Source organism: Centruroides vittatus, unplaced genomic scaffold, assembly GCF_030686945.1.
Source record: "Centruroides vittatus isolate TY-2023 unplaced genomic scaffold, ASM3068694v2 contig_564, whole genome shotgun sequence".
Lineage (NCBI taxonomy): Eukaryota > Metazoa > Arthropoda > Arachnida > Scorpiones > Buthidae > Centruroides > Centruroides vittatus.
Window position 1 is genome coordinate 295,628 of NW_027122335.1, and position 21,212 is coordinate 316,839.

At 28.0% G+C, this 21,212-nt stretch overlaps 1 protein-coding gene across 1 annotated transcript; it reads left to right on the top strand.

Moving 5' to 3' along the window:
* The first annotated feature begins 10 nt into the window (after positions 1-10).
* vih (ubiquitin conjugating enzyme vih) lies at positions 11-20,371 on the top strand. The gene is made up of 5 exons (XM_067274752.1): positions 11-210; positions 8,477-8,504; positions 15,219-15,305; positions 19,498-19,702; positions 19,865-20,371. Exons 1-5 carry the CDS (start codon positions 110-112, stop codon positions 19,978-19,980), a joined length of 537 nt encoding a protein of 178 aa, XP_067130853.1. The 5' UTR covers positions 11-109; the 3' UTR covers positions 19,981-20,371.
* Positions 20,372-21,212: the final 841 nt, after the last annotated feature.

The following is a 21,212-nucleotide window of genomic DNA, read 5'->3' on the forward strand; positions in this document are numbered from 1 at the left end:
TCATAGTTCAGTTCTGCTATTGGAGGAACGAAGCAGTTGAATTCTTTCAAAACCGTTAGCGATAGAAAAGTAGTAAAGAAAAGTATTTTGTTATAATTTAATTTAGAAAATGGCTTCACAGAACGTCGATCCACTTTTCACACCAACTTCGAGTAAACTGGCGGAGGAAAAGAAGTCTTCTGAGTCGGGAAAACATTCGGTTACGAAAAGGTAAGTTTAAGCCTAATCCTATAACAGTCAATTTGAAAAATGCAGGATCGAATTTGAAATTATATTTATATTTTCGAACGAATTATTATGTAAATAAATAAGAATTTTTGAAATTTGAAAATGTAAACATAAAATTTATCTAACGACAAATTTGTTAACGTTAAATTCGATTTACAACGGTAATTCTCAATTAGCACGTGTTTATTGAAATGTATTAATTAATATCTAAACACGTGCTAAATGATACTTTCTATTGATTAATTTTTAAGTATCATTTAATATTCTTTCAGTAAAATGAAACTTACAAAACGATTTAAAATATTCAAAATACAAATAAATACGCTTATTCCCTTTAAGGAAATATAATTTAATAATAATATTTTCTACGTTTCTGGAAATAATTTTTCGTTTCATCAATTAATGATTTAACTAAATCCTCCGAATTTCTAAAAGTTAAAATTATGTAAACTGAATTTTTGTAAATCATTAATTAATGTTCTATACTCTTACAAAGTAATTAGTGAATCATGCAGTTATTTATACAAAATTTTAACTAATTTGTAATAAACAAAAATATTGTTATTTCGGCAAGATTCTACGACCGAATGACGCGGTGGGGAGGGGGGCAAATTGTCGACCCCCTGGGGGAGCAAAAAAGTCAAAGGAACCATACCTGTATATGTGCGCATTCGCGAGATATAGCCCTCGAAAGTTGCGCCTACGTTATGCGGGTTCACGAGCAAAAAAGCCAGGTCACGTGACCCAATATTTTTTTTACGATTTTACGGGAGTCCCGTCGCTTGCCGTTAAAATTGCCTTTAGTAGACGTTTCCCCCATTTTTTACTTTGTTCAAGAACTACCGTGAATCGATCACTGGTTTAGCACGTGGTGGCGCCCGTACGAAAGGTCAGTCGGGCCGCCATGTTCGCTGCCATATAGTCATTTTGAGGGGCCTATATCTCGCGAAGGCGCGCTCGTACACCCATGGTTCATTAGACTTTTTTGTTCCTATCAGTATGTTCTACAGTTCTGTTAAAGTCCCAACCGTGTCATTCGGACCTAGAATTGTGCCGTTATTTCAAAGAAATTCAATTCTAAACTTGAATGTCATTTTGAATTTTGATTTGTAATAATTTAACTATTTGGCAGTAAAGTTTTTAAAACTTACATTCATGTGTTATCCAAAACAAGATTGAAATTGTAATTATTGATCATTTAATATGGTGTGCAGATATAAAATAATTGCAAAAGCAAGTTATTTGAAATTTAAAGAACAAATTTTAATTTGAGCTGAAAAACTAGGCAATTTTTTGAATAACAAGATACATTTATTTATAGTTTTCTGGAAAGTAAAACTTGTAAATATGAGAACTTATCAAGGGAGGTCATTTAAAAATGTAGTTTAGAATAAATGGTTAATGTTACCTTAGGTGCTAAGATGGCGGCTCGTCTGATTCCAGCAAGGAAACAGTGGGACGAACATTCTAACTTAACCTAACCTAACCTATTCTAATAATTTGATTGCTAATAATTATGGTAATTTATTAGAATAGGTTAGGTTAGGTTAGAATGTGCGTCCCACTGTTTCCTTGCTGGAATCAGAGACAAGCCGCCATCTTGGCACCTAAGATAACATTAACTGAATAAACAAAATAAGGAATAAATCATATATAGTTGGATAAAGCTATTTATCAACAGAGTGAACAGTGTGATTGAGCAAACTTTTACTTCATATTCTTAAATATTTGAACATCAGAAGAAAAATTGTCATTTTTATTAACAAAAGAAATATTCAAGGTTGTATCTGAAGATTTTAGTTTAATGAAAACCAAAATAGCTCATTGTGAAATATAATTGAAGTGAGGAGGTTATTATGTGTAATTTAAAATTTGTAATTGAACCATAAATATCTGAGAATAGTTACCTTAATTTTAAAACTTAAGGAAAGTGGGAATTTTGGTTCAGTATAAAATATGTACTGATTAAAAATTGCTTTGTTTTGTTTGGACTTTTAAAAGTTAGAACAAGGATATAATGGAAATTGTACATTTAAAGGAGTCATTAGGAAATGTTTCTTTAATGTGTTGATTGATTTGTAAGTAGATTCAAAATTCTTCATATCCAAAATGATGCACATTATCACTGTTCATTTATTTTTTTTAAATTAAATTCTATTTTTATAAAATACAATATATAAATTATATAATGTAGCTAAATTTATTGTTTTTAGATTATTTTATTTTTCATATAGTGATAGTACTTTGAAATCAGTTTTATATGTAAGAGTTGAGTTGTTGTAGGATTACAATTCAAATAATACATTATTACAATTACAAAGAAAGAAAATAAAAAGAACTGTAAATTATTTTACAAGGTTATGAGAAAAATAGTCTTGGAAGGTAAATAATAAACTGGTTGTTATATCACTTTGATGGAATACCAATAATTCAAATTTAAATGCAGTAGTCTATTGCATTTAAATTTGAATTGCTGTTGTCCCATTTCTGTTTTTAGCCTGGTGATCGAAAGCACCTGTGAATAAAATTGTTTGTTTGTTTTAGTGAGTTTTGTTAAGACTGAAATTCTTTATCCATAATTGTATATTTTGATATGGGTCTGTAGTATTTTAAATTTTACAAGGTTGTATCTCTGAAATCATAATTAGTTCATTAATTTTTTTTATAGGAATTAGATACGAACATTTGAGGTAAATGTCATCTAATTAAACATATTAGAAATAAAGATGTCAGATCATTAATGAATAGTTGGGGGTGTTGAATACTTTACTCCATTATTTTTTTATATTTAATGTTTTGTGTAGTCAAAAAATAGTTAGATAACATAGATTGTTCATTTTATAAATTTTTATTAAATTTTATTATCATACATTAAATGATTCAGATCTGTCATAAAAAATCAGACTGATTAGTCAAGGAAAATAAAACTAGAACTAAATTTTTGAATATAAAATATTTTGATAAGGAATTCCATAAGCTGGTTTCTATAATTTCAAGAATCATCTTTTGTACTATTACGTAATAAATTGAATGAAAAGGAAAATACAATGCATTTCATCATTTCTAGTTTCGTCAGTAAATTTTTCTGCGGATATTACAAAATTCAATAAATTATGATGACTTAAGTAAATGACAAATAAAAATCTGTTTTATTGTTTGTTTTGACTATCATATAAACAAAAAATCACGTAATGGTGATTTAAAATTCAAAAAAAATTTTTTTTTGTTCAAATAATCTTTTCTATATTGCAATATTCTTCTGCAAATTCCATAATGTTTTATGCATTTGTTATAATTAAGGATGATGACGATGTTTCATAAAACTTCAAATTATAAACATTAGTAATAATTGAAGATTCCAGGATTCTTAATTTTCCTTCTTTTTGTTTTTATACTATTTACTTGTTGTATTTTATGTATTTTAATCAGGATTTTGCTGTTAATGAGGCATGTAGGAAATTTAATGATGCAAGACTTTTTATATTATAATTGAAAATAAATAAGGATTATAAATTTTTATGGGAAAATAAAAAGAATAGACGGCTTAATGATTGTAATAATTCTTTATGAAATAGCAATATTAGATAATTACAAAATTTTTTGTTACAAAAATCTTCCGTGTGGAAGATTAGTGTTTGGGGAATTTTTTCGAATCCTGTATTTATAAACTTTATAGTACTTTATTATCTTTAACATGTTCATAAAGTTATCCTTTTAACAATTTTGAAATAACATATGATGATCTTAATTTTTATAAGATTATTATATGATAGTTAATTTTGTAAGTCTTATATATAACAATTAACTCAAATATTACAGACAATTTATAAATATAATCCACTAGATTTGTACTGTTCTGTATAGATAATGAAAATTATTTATATTGTATAGTTCCATTAAATTTTTTCGAGAGAAATTTTCCTCATATAGTGAAGTTTTAATAGAAATTTATTTAATTTTATTCATATTAATTATTAAAGAATACTTTTTGATTTTAATTTTATTGCATAAGTCATGAAATTTGATTTGTAATCATTTATACATTAGTATAATATGTTCCCCAAGTTTTAATGTCTGTTAGATAATTGCTTTTGATTTGCATGTACTGTATATTTGCTTGCATATTCTAGAAGCTCTCAACTTACATGTAAATCACAATTTGTACTGTGATTGATTGATGTGTTCTTAATTACTTTTTAAAACGTTCAATGTAAATACTTCTATACTTCAGCTGAAAGTTTTGAATATGTTATGAAATTGAAGTTTAAAATATTCTATTAGCATTGATATAGCCTGAAAAATAATTTAACTATAGATATGCCTGAATTTAGTCAAAAAGTAGGTTATATTTCTTTCCTGAATAAATATGTATTTCTATAAATAATTATAAATTTTGAATTTAATTAAACTTGAAATTCTGGAGAAAAATTTACCTAGAAGCTGGAGCGAATCAAACTTATAAGTTTTGTGTGCCATGCAGATGTGTAACTAGTTATGCAACTTAAACTGTCAGATATTTTCTTTCAAGCATACGTTAATTTGGACTATAATATATAACAACGATGCCCAAATTGTGGCTCGCGAACCGCATGTGGCTCTTCAAGAGCTTAATTGTGGCTCAACTAATAAATAAAAAATATTTTGTTTTTTTTTTTTTTAATTTCATTACAAACATTACAAGTTCATAAATCTTCAACTAGCAAAGAATAAATAAATAAAAAAATGTAATAAATATGTCAAAATTCTCAAAATAAATACATTATAATTCTGGAATTATTATTTTTATACCATTAGGTGTGGCTCCTAGTATTTTCAGGTAGGTAACTAGGTCTCTTACAGCAAAAGTCTGGGCACTCCTGATATATAACACACTATGATATAATATATTATAATTGTCTACATCTACTCTGACTTTGTAATGAACAAGCTGTTTTTAATGATTTAAACTAAATCATATAAACAGTTTACCAATTCAAAATTATTGGTGAATCAGTTTAAGACGTCTGAAAAACATCTATAGTTTTAATTTTATGGTTTCGTAATTGGGCCGCAATTTGAAAAAATTGTAGACCTGTAAATTCCCACTGTCGTCCATTTTTCTTTCCTTAGTCTCAATAACTGAGTTAGATAGGTGAAAGACAAGACCAGATATGTAAACCTTAGGGGCAGGATGCACAAATTTCTGAGACACCAAAGTCATGTTATTTCATAATTCAAAAATAAATATATGTGTTAGTTAGATAACCAGCTCAACTATTGTTAAAGGAAAAGTATGATGTATAGGGGCAAGCCATTGTTAATTTGATGTGGAAAACATATATTTTAAATTAAAAATATGATTAAAAATTGAAGCCCAGCATTGTGACGATGTCACGATAATTGTTTTGAGATAATTTAAAGCTGTTTAGACTATTATTGTTTTCATTTACCGTACTTACTTGCATATGAGATGAGGTTTTTATTCATTTTTCACTGCTTTAAAAACCTAGGTTGCCTATGTGTGAGCGAAGGATTCTTTTCGTTTTTGCAATAATTTTTGTGAACTGTGTATTTGCGTTTTTTACCAGATTCTCGCCTTCTGGTGTTTAAAAACAAAAGTATTTTATCTGGGTCGTTTGAATCGTTCTTGTATATTGTCAAGAGTAAAGATGAATAGGAAAAGCAAAGCTTTTGGATTGATTTCCGAAATTACGTGGGAGCCCAATAAAAGTTTTTATTCATTCCCGTATGAAAATATGATTATTTGGAAATCAGAATTTGACTGTTAAGAATTGGCAAAAAGGTTCCCAATTGTCCAGCTTTACGTGAACAAATTACAGTAGGCTATGTTGTTGATTTTACATGATTTTTCCTTGAAGTTTAAAATTTAGCAATTTTTGCGGGACAAATATCAAATGCATTTACATGCATTTGATATTTTATTTGTGATTAAAGGAAATACAATTTTAATTTTATTATTAAATCTAATTTATTTTCTTTATTTTGATACATGTGAGTAAATACAGTAAATTTGCAAGTGTGTACAAAATTCAGTGTTATACTAAATAAGAATTTAATTTTCTTTCAAAAGATTTTATTAGTGAATCAGTAACATGTTTACTTAATTTGCTGCTGTGAATTATATATACTGTAGGTGAAAATAAAATAAATTATCTTTAAACTATTTAAATAATTACCGTATTTTATGGACTATACGACGCACGTGAATTTTGGAGGCAATTTTTTGAAGAAAAAAGTGCGTCTTATAGTCCGTAAAATACGGTAATTTTTAACATTTGAAATGATTAAAAACTTTTTAAGTGAGAGTTAGTTCAGTAAATAAGCGATGACGACTCAATTAACTAAACCAATGGTTCTCAATGGGGGCCAAGGAACATTTTAGGGAGGCTACAGAAAAGATTTCACGGCTACAAGAACTTCCAGGAGGGTGGATCCATTTGGAATAAATGTGGCTAATATAGATCTAGGACTTCAAGAATGTCTTGTGGATCTGCAGAGTGATTTGACACTTCATGCTAGATTTGGAACAACTAAGACAAATTCTGGCTGATTAGCTGGAAATTCAATAAATATAACTGAAGATCTTAATACCTAATTGTTTAGAAATTTTGATAACTGATGAGTGACTTTACCAAGTTTGTTGAGTTGGATATGTTAAGGCAAGGATGGGCAACCTTTTTCTATGTAAGGTGGCCGCATTTCAAAACTTTTGAATTGACGTGGACCGCATACAAGAGAAAAGAGAGAAAAATGTCGGTAAATCACAATTATTTATTCATATATAATTATAAATTATCCATAAGTAGGGCCTATACTTAATTTAGCTTCTGCAACTAATGTAAACATAATATATCAGTAATATTTGGTTAAATATTAGTCACTGCTAGTTTTAAATTAGTTTTGATGTGCCTGTTAGCCAGTTTCTTTTAATTTTTACTAAATTCATTGTGGAAAAATATTCACATACATAAGTTGTTGAAGGTAACATTTTAATTTTTGCCGCATACTTCCTTAAGCTGGGAAATTTGATATATTTATTCATATTGCACTCCGGCAAGAAAAGTAACACAACTCAATCTCAAAATTGCCATTTTTTATGTCATTGAAAAATATGTATGAAGTCCCCCAACATTCACAACAAGCATCACATCTCTATCTTGCAAAATAACAAAGTTATTAGAAAAGCAAGGAAAGTGACATAGCTCAAAGACCTCATATGTATTTAACTGATAATACTTCACATTCGACGAAAGCAGAGCTTCAGATCCATAATTACTATATTACAGAATATAATAGAATCTTACTGCCATAAAATACTTACCTGAAATTTAAAAGCAGCTTATACTATAAGTTTTATAGTATTGTTTAAGTAGATTTTTCTCAAATACTGAATTTTTGAGTTGCCTTTCTTGCTGGGGTGCGATATTTTATGTGAGGCAGGCTGCAAAAAATATTACTGCAGGATGTAGGTTGCCCATCCCTGTGTTAAGGAGTTCTGACTATACAGACCTACAAGCATAAACCTGGACCTGACTGCTTCAATGCTAGCATTGAAGCAGTCAGGTCCAGGTTTATTGGAAAAATTGGTCAATGAATGAATTTTTGATTGATTTTTGTGAAACCGTGTTTTGTTTGTTTTTAATTAAGAATCTTATATTTTTAAACATTTTATCTATTTTAGATTTTTCTTTCAAGCTTTATAAAACTGATATTTCTGTTTTTTAATGAAGGAATTTTCATAAAGAAAATGATACTTATTCACTTGAAAAAAATTTGGTTTTTGGTTTCATTATCTTCTAGTTCTAATTTATCATTTTATAGTTTGCAATTCAATCCTTGTTTACTGTTTAATAAAAATGTAACTTTTCAAATGAGGGAGGTCACAGACTGAGTAAGCCTCTGAGGGGGGCCATGAGTTAAAAAAAAGTTTAACTACTGATCTAAACAGACAACCATTTTAAATTGTTATATTCATAATAGAAAAAGAATAAGTTTTATTTTTATTTATGCACTTAATTTGTATTGAATTTGTACAAAAATTTAATTTTATTTGTTTAATTTGAAACATGGTAGATATTCTCATAATAGTTTATATAAAACTATAGATATTAGAGGCCAAAAACATTATTAAACATGTTTCTTTTGATAGTCAAATAAATCTTATGGAATTTATTTGATTTCATAAAATTTTCAATGAATGATATAAAAATATAATATTAATTTATATGTTTAATTTCTTTTTCTTTAGGCTCCATCAAGAATTAATGAAATTGATGGTGAGTTATAAAATTTTCATTGATAAATAATTATAAATTATACACAGATAAATAACTTTGATGTAATTTATATATATCAATGATTCTATCAAATTCATGAATAACATCATCAAAACATACAAGTTATAATACATTATAAAAACTTTGCTTATTGTAATCAAAATTTGGTATTTAATTATTTTTGTAGTATACTAAATATAGCCCATGATGTGAGGAGCATTATAAACAAAAAAAACTTTAATAAACAAAATTAGAGAAAACAAATATCAGAAATATTGATACAGATATATAAAATATACAGCATAGAAATAATTACTTGACAAAGCTGAGTCATTAAAATACAGTCAAAATATATACTGTTACTCAAAATATTTAACAATTTTATTTTAGTAACAGAACTAGTCCACCGACTCAGTTCTAAAGTATTAAATCAACACACAATTCACCTTAAAGATAGAACACTTATCTGCCAATCGTCAGGAATTGTATCAGAATCAAAAATTCTGAGAAAATGCAGAAGATATGGCTTTAAATTCTGAATATTTCAAAATTCCAACAGTATTTCATCAGTCCTCAGAACTTAATCTTCTTCAAAGCAATGTCCAATTTAGATTCTGTAATTTCTCTATGTAAAAAAAAATCATCACACTAGTTAAAGCAATAATAAAAAATGGAATTACAGTAGAGCATCGATTATCCGACTTAATTGGGGACTGGGGTTGGTCGGATAACTGAAAAAACAGATAACCGAAAAGTATGAAAAAATACATTATTAATATAGTGTATTAGGCCTGGTTTAAATACTAGCCTCCCTTTCATGGTCGAGCCAGTGCTGCCAGCTAAAACATGCAAAAATTTAACAAAAATAATATTAAAGTAGCTAAGACATAACCAAATATTGTAACGCCACATCACTAGCGGACATTTGAATTTGCTGACTAGAACGCGGTCGGTTAATCGGGTTGGATAATCGATGCTCTACTGTATTCACTAAATAAGGTTCAATAGCAACCAAATAACTCATAAAAATGATAATTACTACTGATCAATAGATACATAGGGTAACATTACAAAATCTGCTTCTTTGTAACCTGATGAAAAAATTAATTCCAAAATAGTCTATTATTCTTTGAAAAAATATTCTGTATTTTATACTTGATTTCTTTTTAGCAACATAAATCTGCTTTGCTATAGCAAAGAAGATTTGTGTTGCTAAAAAGAAATTATGTATAAAATACTTCATACCATAAAATGCATCCAATCACATGAGTTATTTTCTTAAAAAGTTTATTCCGTGTTCTAATTAGCATATGACAATCAGCATTAAACCAAGATCACTGCAGTTTTTTTTTTTTTTCCTTATATTTAAAACTCTCTTCATGAATGACCTTAAAAATAAAATTGCTTAAATCATTAATTGAATCAAACCGCAAGGATTTGGAAGCATTCTCCAATGCAAAAACTAATTCTTCCCTTCTAGATTCAAAAATTTCTAAAATTTAAATCCCATTTAAAATTATCAAATTCATAACTTCACAGAATTGAAGTAACTTCCTCCCAAATGAATTAACTATTGCATCATCATCTGTGCTAAGCAGATTACAATTTAAATTAAAGTGACTGCAAATGGATTCAGAAAGTATATTTCCCTACTCCAGTTCTTGCATTAAAGTCACATGCAATCACTAAATCATTATTTTTCTCTAAAACCAAATACAGAAACATATCCAAAATATCTTGCCAGTCTTGTTCTTGAAAATAAACAAATTAGTGTCTCCTAATTCGGGACCAAGATTAAGAAAACAGATCTGATTACGAATAACTAACCAGCACAGAAACAACCTCTAGAATGAACACTAAATGCTATACTGAAAAGTAATTTACAATCCATTAAATATTCCTGCAATTCAGAATCTATTCCAGTAGAATCATATCAAGTTGCCAAAAGAAAGATCATGTCAAATTGTAGTAAATAATTCCAAAAACTAACTGGCTTATTAAATAAACACAATTCTAAATCAACAACAAAGTTTGTTTGGAATTTCTATGAAGACAGCTTTAATTTGATTACAAGCCATATCATAAAAATATTTCACAGCATCAATGAAGTATGAAGTTTTTCTTCATAAACCTAATTGTTAAAGCCAAACAAATTGCTGAATTATTGGGCTATAAGCTTGATGCCGCTATTAAAGCAGCCGAGGCAGACAAATCAATAATACTAGAGAGCAAAAGAAGTACTACAATCTCAAAAACAAACTAGAAATCTTCCAGTCTACAGGTGAAAAGACACACAACATCTGTTTTCTCTTAAATGCATTAAACATAATTCCATTCATATCAATTGAATTGGAAAGAACATTCTCGGTAGCAGGACTTTTCGTTACTAAAATAAGAATCAGATTGAGTGATGGGAGTATTGACCATCTATGCTTTTTAAAATCTTAATACAAAATATTATTGTCAATTTTTATAATAATGTTTTATTTCAATCACGAAAATTACCTTTTTTAAGTTCTTTTTTTTTAAATTTTCAACTCAATTCAAAGCATTTTTATTGCTATATGTAGTTTTTAGCAATCTTTAATAAATTTTTTCTATTTGTGAAAATTTCTACATAATTCAAAGGTAATTTTTAATATATATCTTACACAGCATTATTAATGTGATTTTGGAGGTTGCAAATGTATTAAATTACTTTTAAAAAATGAAAAATAATTATATCATTTGATTTTCAAGATGTTTTGTATATCTTAAAAAGAATTAATTCTATCCTGGAAAACTGTTCACTTTTATCCCGGAATCCTGGGACAAGCGAAAGACCGGGAAATGAGAAACCCTAGTTCAAACATTAATAAATTCAGATAATGTTTTTAAACATATAAACTTGTTAAATTTTATCGTGTAATAATAATTAAGTTGTTTTTAAAAAATTATTTTTTTAGCTACAAATGGACTTATACCACTTTCAATAGTAACAAATTATGAAAAATAATAATTAAAATGAGAACATAAGTAAATGAATAATCGACTTCTTTGAGAAATATTTTCAGTAAGATTATATATGAATTTATAAATAAACAACTATGAAAAGTGAACACATGTCACATTTCACCAAGCAAAATAGTGATTGTAGGCCACCTTATGGGTCAGTAAGCTCAACATAGGCAAAGTGTGGGCTGCATTAAGTATTGGCAGGAATAGATTTTATCTCCCGTAATTGCAATTAATGTTGAGTTACAATGGAAGCATTGAGAATTGAACAATGGACAGTAGTTTGGTTTTTAGTAGCCAAAGGAAATAGGAATGCTGGCATCTATAGACAAATGAAGCATGTTTATGGTGAACATTGTTTAGGACAAACATCAGTGAATAATTGATGCAAGAGTTAGAGAAAGTTACGAGTCAGTTCAGGATAAACTGAGATTAGGTCAAATACACACTGTAATCTCCACTGCATCTATCACTGTTGGTTGACTTTATGCCATCACACACAACGATTTAACTCCGAATGCTATTGCAAAACCGTCATGGTTGTACGAAGCAATAAAGTCAAAGTGCCCTGGACTCCTCACAAAAAGTCATCTTGCTTCAGAACAATGCCTGTCCCTATATGGCAAGTGTAATCAGTGCCACGTTACAGAAATTCCACTGGGAGATACTAGAATGTCCACCATATAGTCCTGACCTGTCACCATGAGACTTTCGCATTTTTTTTACCAGCATCCATCAAAATTCTATGAGAGAGGAATTGATCTGTTTGTGAGATACTGGGATCTTTGCCTAAACAAACATTGATATTTTTTTTAGATTCACAATGTTTGCCAGTTCTGATGTGTGTCCACTTTCCGTTTGGACAATCCTGATATTAACAACAAATGTATTTATATTTCAACCTTATTTCAATTTTACATTTAGCATTAGCTGTTATCTGTTATAAAGACTTTAAGGAATGTTGTTTCAGTTATTGATTATTACAAATGGATTTATTCCACTTTCAAAAATTAAAAAAAAATTCTTGCAATAACATTTTACAGTTAAACTTATTTTAATTAATTTATAACACTATTATACATCATTGACTGTTGCTATAAATATAAAGAGGACATCTATGCCTCACTAAAACTGTCATTAACTAATTTTTTCCAAAAGTGGACTTACACTACTTTCAAAAACAATGGCTCAATTAACACGTTTTCATATATTTTTATCAAATGTGCACCAGATAGCTTTTATACTCTACCTAAAAGGCATGAAGTCTAGCCCTAATCTCCTAAATTAGATGAGAAATCATTCTTTATATTAAAAAAATTGCTCAGTATTTGACCAAACAACACAGAAGAAATTTTCAGTTAACAAATATAATTTTGTTATCCATTAAAAAAATTTCTATTATAAAAATTAATAACTAATTTAAAAATGAAGTCGTAGAGTTGACTATTTTCGTCAGACTAAATTATACTTGATTTGGGTTTTTTATTTTTTCGCTTAATGTGTGTGGAACCCAATCATCATATTTTGCTACTATTCAAAGTCAATGAAGTCAAATACACAGTATGTCTGACACATTATGATTTTCTTGCAAGTTTACGAGTTGTTTGTTGATTTTTAACAATTTCTACTTGTAATTTGTTTTTTGTCAACAGCTTTGAGCACACTACCCTTGTATCCTTTAGTTCAAAATTTCCAGAATGGAATTTTTTAATTCACATTTGACACATTCAAAGTTTAGGTGCATCTTCTCCACACATTATGAATATTTTTTACATTTTCTATGGCCTTATATCCTTTCTGAAACTGAAAAGATATAATACACTGGATATACGTTTTATCTGTAGATAGACTTGATTTTACTGAAACAAAAGGTGAAGTAGAAAGCTTAAAATATATTTTTAAACAAAGAATATAATCTCACATTAACAATGTGTTAAATTTTACAACTGCTACAGTTAAAAATATGCAAAACTTGTTCAACCCAATAAAATTAATAGAAATATTTTGCCACTCTGTATTATATATGGATATTTTTTGGTTCTTTATGATTTATGCATGCTAGGTTTGTAGACATCTTGTACCACTTGTAAACTGAGGTGCCACTGTTCTAACTGTATACTTTTTTTTAACAAATTTTGCTATCTTATTTTACATATCTGAAGATGACTCATCCAGTCCTCAGATATACTCACATTATTAATTCTCCTCTGAATATCTAAAAAATCTAATTTCCATGTGATATTGTTAATCCTTTTTACAATATCCTTATCAGTCAAATCACACACTTCACTAACTTCTTTTTCTACTGCTGCTCATCTGTCATATTTACCTAATCCTCCTTTAGAGTTTAACAATAGACATAAACATTACACTTGCATGTCTTCTTCAATGTCAAAATTTTTCTATTCTAACGTCCTTTTTAAAGTTAACCCCTGAAACCATAATTTCTTCTAATTGTAGTCTTATTTACTTCACATAATATTATGGTTATAATAAGCAGTGTCCACTGTGTATTTTATACAATTACATAAATACTAAAATTATTCAGCTTCTATGCATATGCAGTTCATAAATTTACTTGAATGTAAGTACTTATTACTGTTAAAGTTCAGTTTCTACATTAAATATTAAATATAATGTGAATTTAAAAAATGGATTATAATAATAAAAAATATAATAATTTGTTTGCAATAATATCTGATAACAAAGTCAATAGTTAATCTAACTATAAAGTAATAAAATAACTAGAATGTGTAGATATTATATTTGATAAAAATTTTATTGCATTGATTTTACTCTGGATTCTTCAGTTACCACTGCATTTGCTGTTAAATTTAAAGATATTACTAAGTAGACTTTTGACTAAATGTAATAATGTAATTTTTTTTTAATTTGAAATATAACATTACTAAATTACATACAATGAAACATAAGTCTTCCAAATACAGATTATTTTTTTTTCTATAGTTTTGCATTAATTTGCTTAAAATTAATCTTAAGGTTTTAATCCAAAGATAAATAATTTATTCAAAATATTACCTAAATCTATTATTTTTGAGAATTTAACTTCAATATCCAGTAGAAAAGGTACAGAATCATTTCCAAATTCGTTAGGAATAGATTGTTATAATACTTCCAGTAAATCAAATCTGTACAACAAAAGTAAATGAACAATAATTTGCAGTTGAGCTGTTGGCAGTATTTTGTACATTAGATGTCTTACAGAATGTTAACGGTGAATAGGCCATATTACAGAATTATTCTAAATTTTGCATTTATAAAGTCAAAAGAAATCTGAGCTCTCATAAATTTTTGTTATAAATAGTTATATGCTAAGCATATTTTGCCTAATTTATTAAGAAAAACAAAAAACAAATTTAAATATTTGCATTAACTTGCACAGAATCATTGTCATGTTACTGAATATTGTTGTTTGTCATGGATCCATATTTACAAACAAGGATAAGAGCTTGAGATAGAAATTATGCAGTAAGTGTTCATCTATTAAAAGTAAATGATGATTGATTAACTTTTTAATTTTTAATCCTTTGTTGTGAATATGATCATTAGATAGATCTATTTTCAGATATATTTATATCAAGTTTTGTGATGATTATTATTTAAATGACTGCAATAAGAATCTGTTTCTTGCTCTGTTCTAAATGTACTGACTTTAACAAATGAAAAAGTATTAAATTAAAGTTAATTTAATACTTCCAGATGTGCACTGATAAAGGAATATCTGCTTTTCCTGATGGAGAAAATTTATTTCGATGGATAGGAACAATTCATGGTCCTAAAGGAACAGTAAGTTTAAGATTTTAAGATTAACTTGTATAAACCAACAGTAATGTTTTTTTTTATTTCTAACATGATACTTTAACAATTTTTTTTACTCTTATCTGAATAATATTTGTTATATTTTTACTTCATTTTGACTATAGTGAAGGAAAGACAAATAGCATTGAGTGAAATTAAATATTAAAGAAAAACAAACATTTTTTTTAATTAAAGTTACTTATTATTATTCTAGTCTGTCTAATAATAATAATCTAGCATGTAATTTTAAGATCAGTTTAAATACAATACAACTTCTAGAACGTTGTCACTGATTACAAATATCCCTTGATTAAAGCGGTTAATTAATCCCTCGATGCTACTGTGTATATCAAAATTGCATTAGTCAAATACAAAGATACTTGTACTCTGTGCTCGATTGAACAATCACCACCCACTAGAACAAATTTTTGGTTAATAACAAATATTTTTATTTTAGTAAACGAAAATATTAAATTTACCAACACCTTATTTGCCAAGAAAAACATATTTATGTTAAACACTTGTTTTCACGTGTTAATTAAAATTTCTGCCCATATAAAAAGGGATTGCTGCAATTAATTTTGCACTTTAAGCAAAACTGTGTAAAGGATACCTGTATAACTATAAATTTTACAATGTAATGATGTATCAAAATACTATTTTTTTTCAATTCTAGTATTTTTTTGTGATTTAATCAATAAATAATAAATTATAAACTTATTTCCCAGGTCGTGCCCTCCCCTTGTTAGTTATCACCACTAAGGAAAATTTAGAAAATTGCTTATTAAATTCTGAGAATAAAAAAAAATAGATAGGTGATGTTGGATTTAAAATTTTCATATATTATATTATTAATTGCGTGTATGACACTGCAAATGAAGATTTCTTATATTACAATTTTGTTAAGCAAATTTTTGTAATAAGGAATTAAATGGTTTTATGGGTATGTTTACATTTTAAGGCTAATTATTTAAGATAAAAAATTGACAGATACTAAAAATATGCCAAAGAAATAAATTATTAGGCTATGGTTATTGTTTTTAAGCACAAAAGTAGAGAACATTCTTTGCTTTAAGATTATATCCTGATTTGATTTAAGCAGGATGGATGCACACATGTGGCACAGCAAGGAAAAGCGGCAGAATGACGTCATTTTTTTCGCTGCAGAAGTCGATTTTGTGATGCTTTTCTTGTGCCACAAAAATTGTTTGAATTCGATCTTTTGCAGCGACTGCCACCAAGATGCATTCTATCAGCCAATAACAGTTCGTCTGGTAGTCATGTGAGAAAATACAATCACATGGTGTTTTAATGGCAGAAAGTTTGGCATGGTTAACCAAGATAACTAACATCAGAGTAAAGAGGAAAGGACGATAAATTTAGCAAATTCTACACAAATAATCATATATAATTCAATTCAAAGAACAAAACAACCAAATCTTACTCAAAATGGTATTCTTTATTGAGCGATCTTAATCGAGGAATAAGCGTATTTTGTACACCAGTTCTTTCTAGATCCAAGAAAATATCTCTAATCTAAAATCTTCTAGCTAAATAAAGCAAGCCATACAAAACAAAATTTGTAAACACGTGGATAGCGGCAGTGTTGGTATCATTCTCCATCTTGAATACTGAACGCATGCGCCAAAATGTAAGCAGATTGCTGCTTGTGTGGTTGTGCTGCCGCATGGCGAAGATGCATTTGCGTCACCGCTTTTTCTTGCCGCATTGCATGTGTGCATTTTCCCTTATTGAGTTGGTAATCTTGAAAAAAAGGTTGATGAATTACAATCAGAGAGTATTACTATATTTACATAAATGTAAGACTTTTCTTTTCAATATGTCTGAAAAGAGGATTCATCTTGTATTATATTTAGGGTTCGGAAACAGTCTGACAATTTGACAAATTACCGAAGTCAGGGAATTGCCTCCTTGGCTGTCTTGTTGATTTTTTGTTGACAATATGCTTGACTAGATGTAGGTAGCAAGAAGTAATACAGGGTAATATAACTTATGAAAAGGGGGTGCTGAATATTTTCAGGACATTTAATTTTCTTATTCATTGATCTTATAAAACCATTTCATTTGTATGTAAATTTTTTAATTTATATATTGTGAAAGTTTTTGTGAAGCTCCTTTTTTTTAGTTGAAAAATTCACTCAGGAATTTTAAAATTTTGTCAATACAAAATAGCTGGATAATTTTTTTTCCATTTTAGTCAAATGCTTCTTATTCTCAATTCATTTTTACTTCTCTGGCTGTTATATATACAGTATATATATAACAGCTCTATTATGAAATCGGACAAGTCTGCCAAGATTTTTAATTTTTGGACTCGGGACCTTGAAACAGTGAGAAATGGGGGTTTTCTGTATGTATGGATTCTAGTGTGTGTGTACAGGAAGGTATGATTTATTTTTATTGTTTGAAGCTTAATAACTCTTGTGCCTTTTATTGAAAACTTTTGAAATTTTTCAGGGAGGTTTGTGTATTGGGGAATTGATGTTAAAGGTGTTGGGGTGTGACGGTAGAGTGAGGGTCACTTGTCATATCTCGAGTAGAGTCCTAATGAAGATTTTACTTATTAGTAGTGATGTAACGAATATTCGGTTACTACCGGTATTCGGCCTATTTGGCCTAGTTTTCACTATTCGGCCAAATACCGAATATTTAGTCACTATTTGGCCGAATACCGAATACCTAAAAACAGCAGTAAGAAATAACAAAAACACAGTAAATTAATCATTTTGGTAACTTTTATTAATGCTGAAAATTAAACTATAATTATTAAAGTTAATAAGAAATAACATCTAACTCTAGTATTAAATTATTTCATAATTAAATAATATTATAGCCTTTATCTAGCCCGATATCTTACGGCATTGATGGCGTGTAGGTTAGAATGTATCGGGCATTAATATTATTGTTTAGTTAATTATGTTATATTCGTATTCGCGTATATTTTTATATTTTTTACGATATTTTAAAATGATTTACTAAACGTTTTATTGAAACTTATCGTATTTAATGAAAGAATTATTTATCTATTTCTAGAAGATGAGTAACTAATATATAATTTATTTTATATATAAAGCAAAGAATGAGCATTTTTCATTATATGCAAAACATAACATTTGAAATCATGTTAATTTTAAAAATATTGACAAAAACAATAGCACTAAAATATCACAAAATTTCACAAATAGAAAACCCCCAATAATATATTTGAACTGTTCCACAACTGGGCAGAAACTAGACCATATGTCCCCACTAAAGTATATCCTTAGGGCACTATTCAGTCTACAAATATGTAGTACAAACAAAATTTTAGCGTTAAAAAGATCGATTGCAAATAAAATAACTTATAAGTTGGTATTTAGATTGCAAATAAAATAACAACTGCCGAATCATATCGGGCTATTTACGGCTATTACATAAATTATAAACCAATTCGGCACTAGAGGTAGACGTTAGGCTCCATCTCACATTAACTTTAATAATTATAATTTAAATAATTTAGACCTACTGGAAGAAAAAATCGTAGTGACAGTTGTCCAATAGAGAGCAGAGTGCGCGATCCTTGCCATAATGCGGTTTGCGCGCCAATTTTCGTACGTGCGTTAATCAAGCCGAATAGTTTGGCCGAATATTCGGCCATTCAGCCACACTCCTGGCCGAATATTCGGCCATTCAGCCACACTCCTGGCCGAATATTCAGTATTCGGCTGAGGCCAAATATACTATTCGTTACATCACTACTTATTAGCCTTTACAATTTTTTTTTTATAAAACTTGTCTCTACCCTGAAGATTAAAAACTTTTTGCCATTTTATAATATTTAAGTATATAAAAAGCTTTTTAATAAAATATCATAAAAATGGTGCTCACATGCAATATTAAATGTTTTTGCCAGGAAAGTTATGCAACTTGTTGCTAGATTTTTTAATATTCAATGATTAATTTAATGCATTGAAATTTAACATAAAATTGTTTAAAAATTGTAAATCAGGTAATGTAAGATAGCTAAACCATAAATTTAAAATAAACTATGATATTTAAAATCACAGAAGAATTTAAATAAGATACAGAATGTAAGCTAGATCATAAATTAACGTTTTTGTTGTATATGATTTTATTATTGAAATAATTTAATTTTTTAATTTTATTTTGATTTTATTAGGTTTATGAAGGTTTTACTTACAAACTGAGTCTTGAGTTTCCCAATAATTATCCATATAATGCTCCAACTGTAACTTTTACTACTCCGTGTTTCCATCCAAATGTGGATACTCAAGGAAATATATGTTTAGATATTCTTAAAGAGAAATGGACAGCACTGTATGATGTACGAAATATATTGCTCTCAATACAGTCATTACTTGGAGGTAAGAGTTATCTAAGTATTTTAATAAATATAGTAAAACCTATCCAAAATGGAACCTGTCAAACTGGAAAAAATATTCAGTACTGTGCAATGCCAGCTTACACAAGTTTTACTATAGCTAAATTGTAAAGCTTAATATCATCATTGTTTTTTTTTTTTCCAGAACCGAATGTTGATAGTCCACTCAATCCACAAGCAGCAGAATTATGGACTAACCAAGAGCTTTATAAGAAAGTTCTACATGAGAAAAATGATGCCAGGAGGAAATCTAAATGTTAATTAAATTAACTATTTGGAACTTCATCATTACAAAAGACTGCTCAGAGATTATTTTCTTCATCTGATATTTTATCTGTTTAAACTTTTATAGAACTTTTTATATTTAAAAAAATTGCAGAGAGATCTTCAATTTGAAATTCCTTCAGTAATATTTAACTTGTAAAGTCAGAATTTGTATAAAATTAATTTAAAATCAAACTGTGCCATGTAACATGAACTTAATTATTTAAAATTTTGATCTATATTTCTTATAAACAACTAGAATAGAAAATATATAAAAATTCTATTTTCATTTTACAAATTAACATTTTCATACTATATTAACTTTTGATCTTTGCAATCTTTGTAGAGATCTTTCAGCAATAAAAAATTTTCCATTGATATATTAAAAGTTTAATGTATTTGTGATGTTACATTTGAACTTATCTTAGAATGTCCGTTATATTTTGAGGATAGTATCAAATTTCAGATTTTAATTCTTTCAATATATTTGAATATACTATTATAAACTTGATTCTATATAAGATTGTATACATCGACGATGCTCAAACTGTTGCTTGCAAGCTGCATGCGGCTCTTGAATTCAAGAGCAAAATAATCAGATTGTAAATTATTTTCTAATTGTTTTTCACATATACTAAAAAAAAAAAACATTTCAAGGTGGAACATGTGAGAAAATGCTGCAAAAGAAAATTTAGAAAATGCTTCAACAAATTTATGAGCTTTATAAACGTTTTAAAACATTACAGTATAATTTTATTATTGGCTATTTCTAATGGAAGTGAGACATTGAAGTTCGTTTTTATTAAAATTCATTGTTGTTGTTATAAACATCTTCAATTTATTTTTAAAATTTTTCAATGTTTTAGTTTAAAGTTAATTGTAATATGATGAAATACAATTGTATTTATTAACTTCTTACTGCATATCTTTTTGATTTTATAACTTTGTAATTATAAATAACAAAAACTCTATAAGCAATAGTTTTCCATTATAAACATAATGGAACCATTTTAGTTGAAAAAATACCTTTTCATTTTATATACAATATAGGAATTATATTTCAGTAAATGTTTTACACCCTGCTAACTTTTACTAATTAGTGAGGATTGTTTACAAAAGTCCCAAGTTAATGGATGTTTTCTCTAATGATGTAGAAAATGAGTTGGTGTACATACGGTATAGTAATTTATCAACTCTGTACAGAAGTTTTACTGTTCAATTTATTATTA

What these genes read in the sequence shown, in the direction of transcription:
- vih (XM_067274752.1), top strand. Translation starts at nt 110, where the DNA reads ATGGCTTCACAGAACGTCGATCCACTTTTCACACCAACTTCGAGTAAA. An exon ending in AAACATTCGGTTACGAAAAG is followed by an intron (nt 211 to 8,476) that starts GTAAGTTTAAGC and finishes CTTTTTCTTTAG; the next exon opens with GCTCCATCAAGAATTAATGA. An exon ending in AAGAATTAATGAAATTGATG is followed by an intron (nt 8,505 to 15,218) that starts GTGAGTTATAAA and finishes TAATACTTCCAG; the next exon opens with ATGTGCACTGATAAAGGAAT.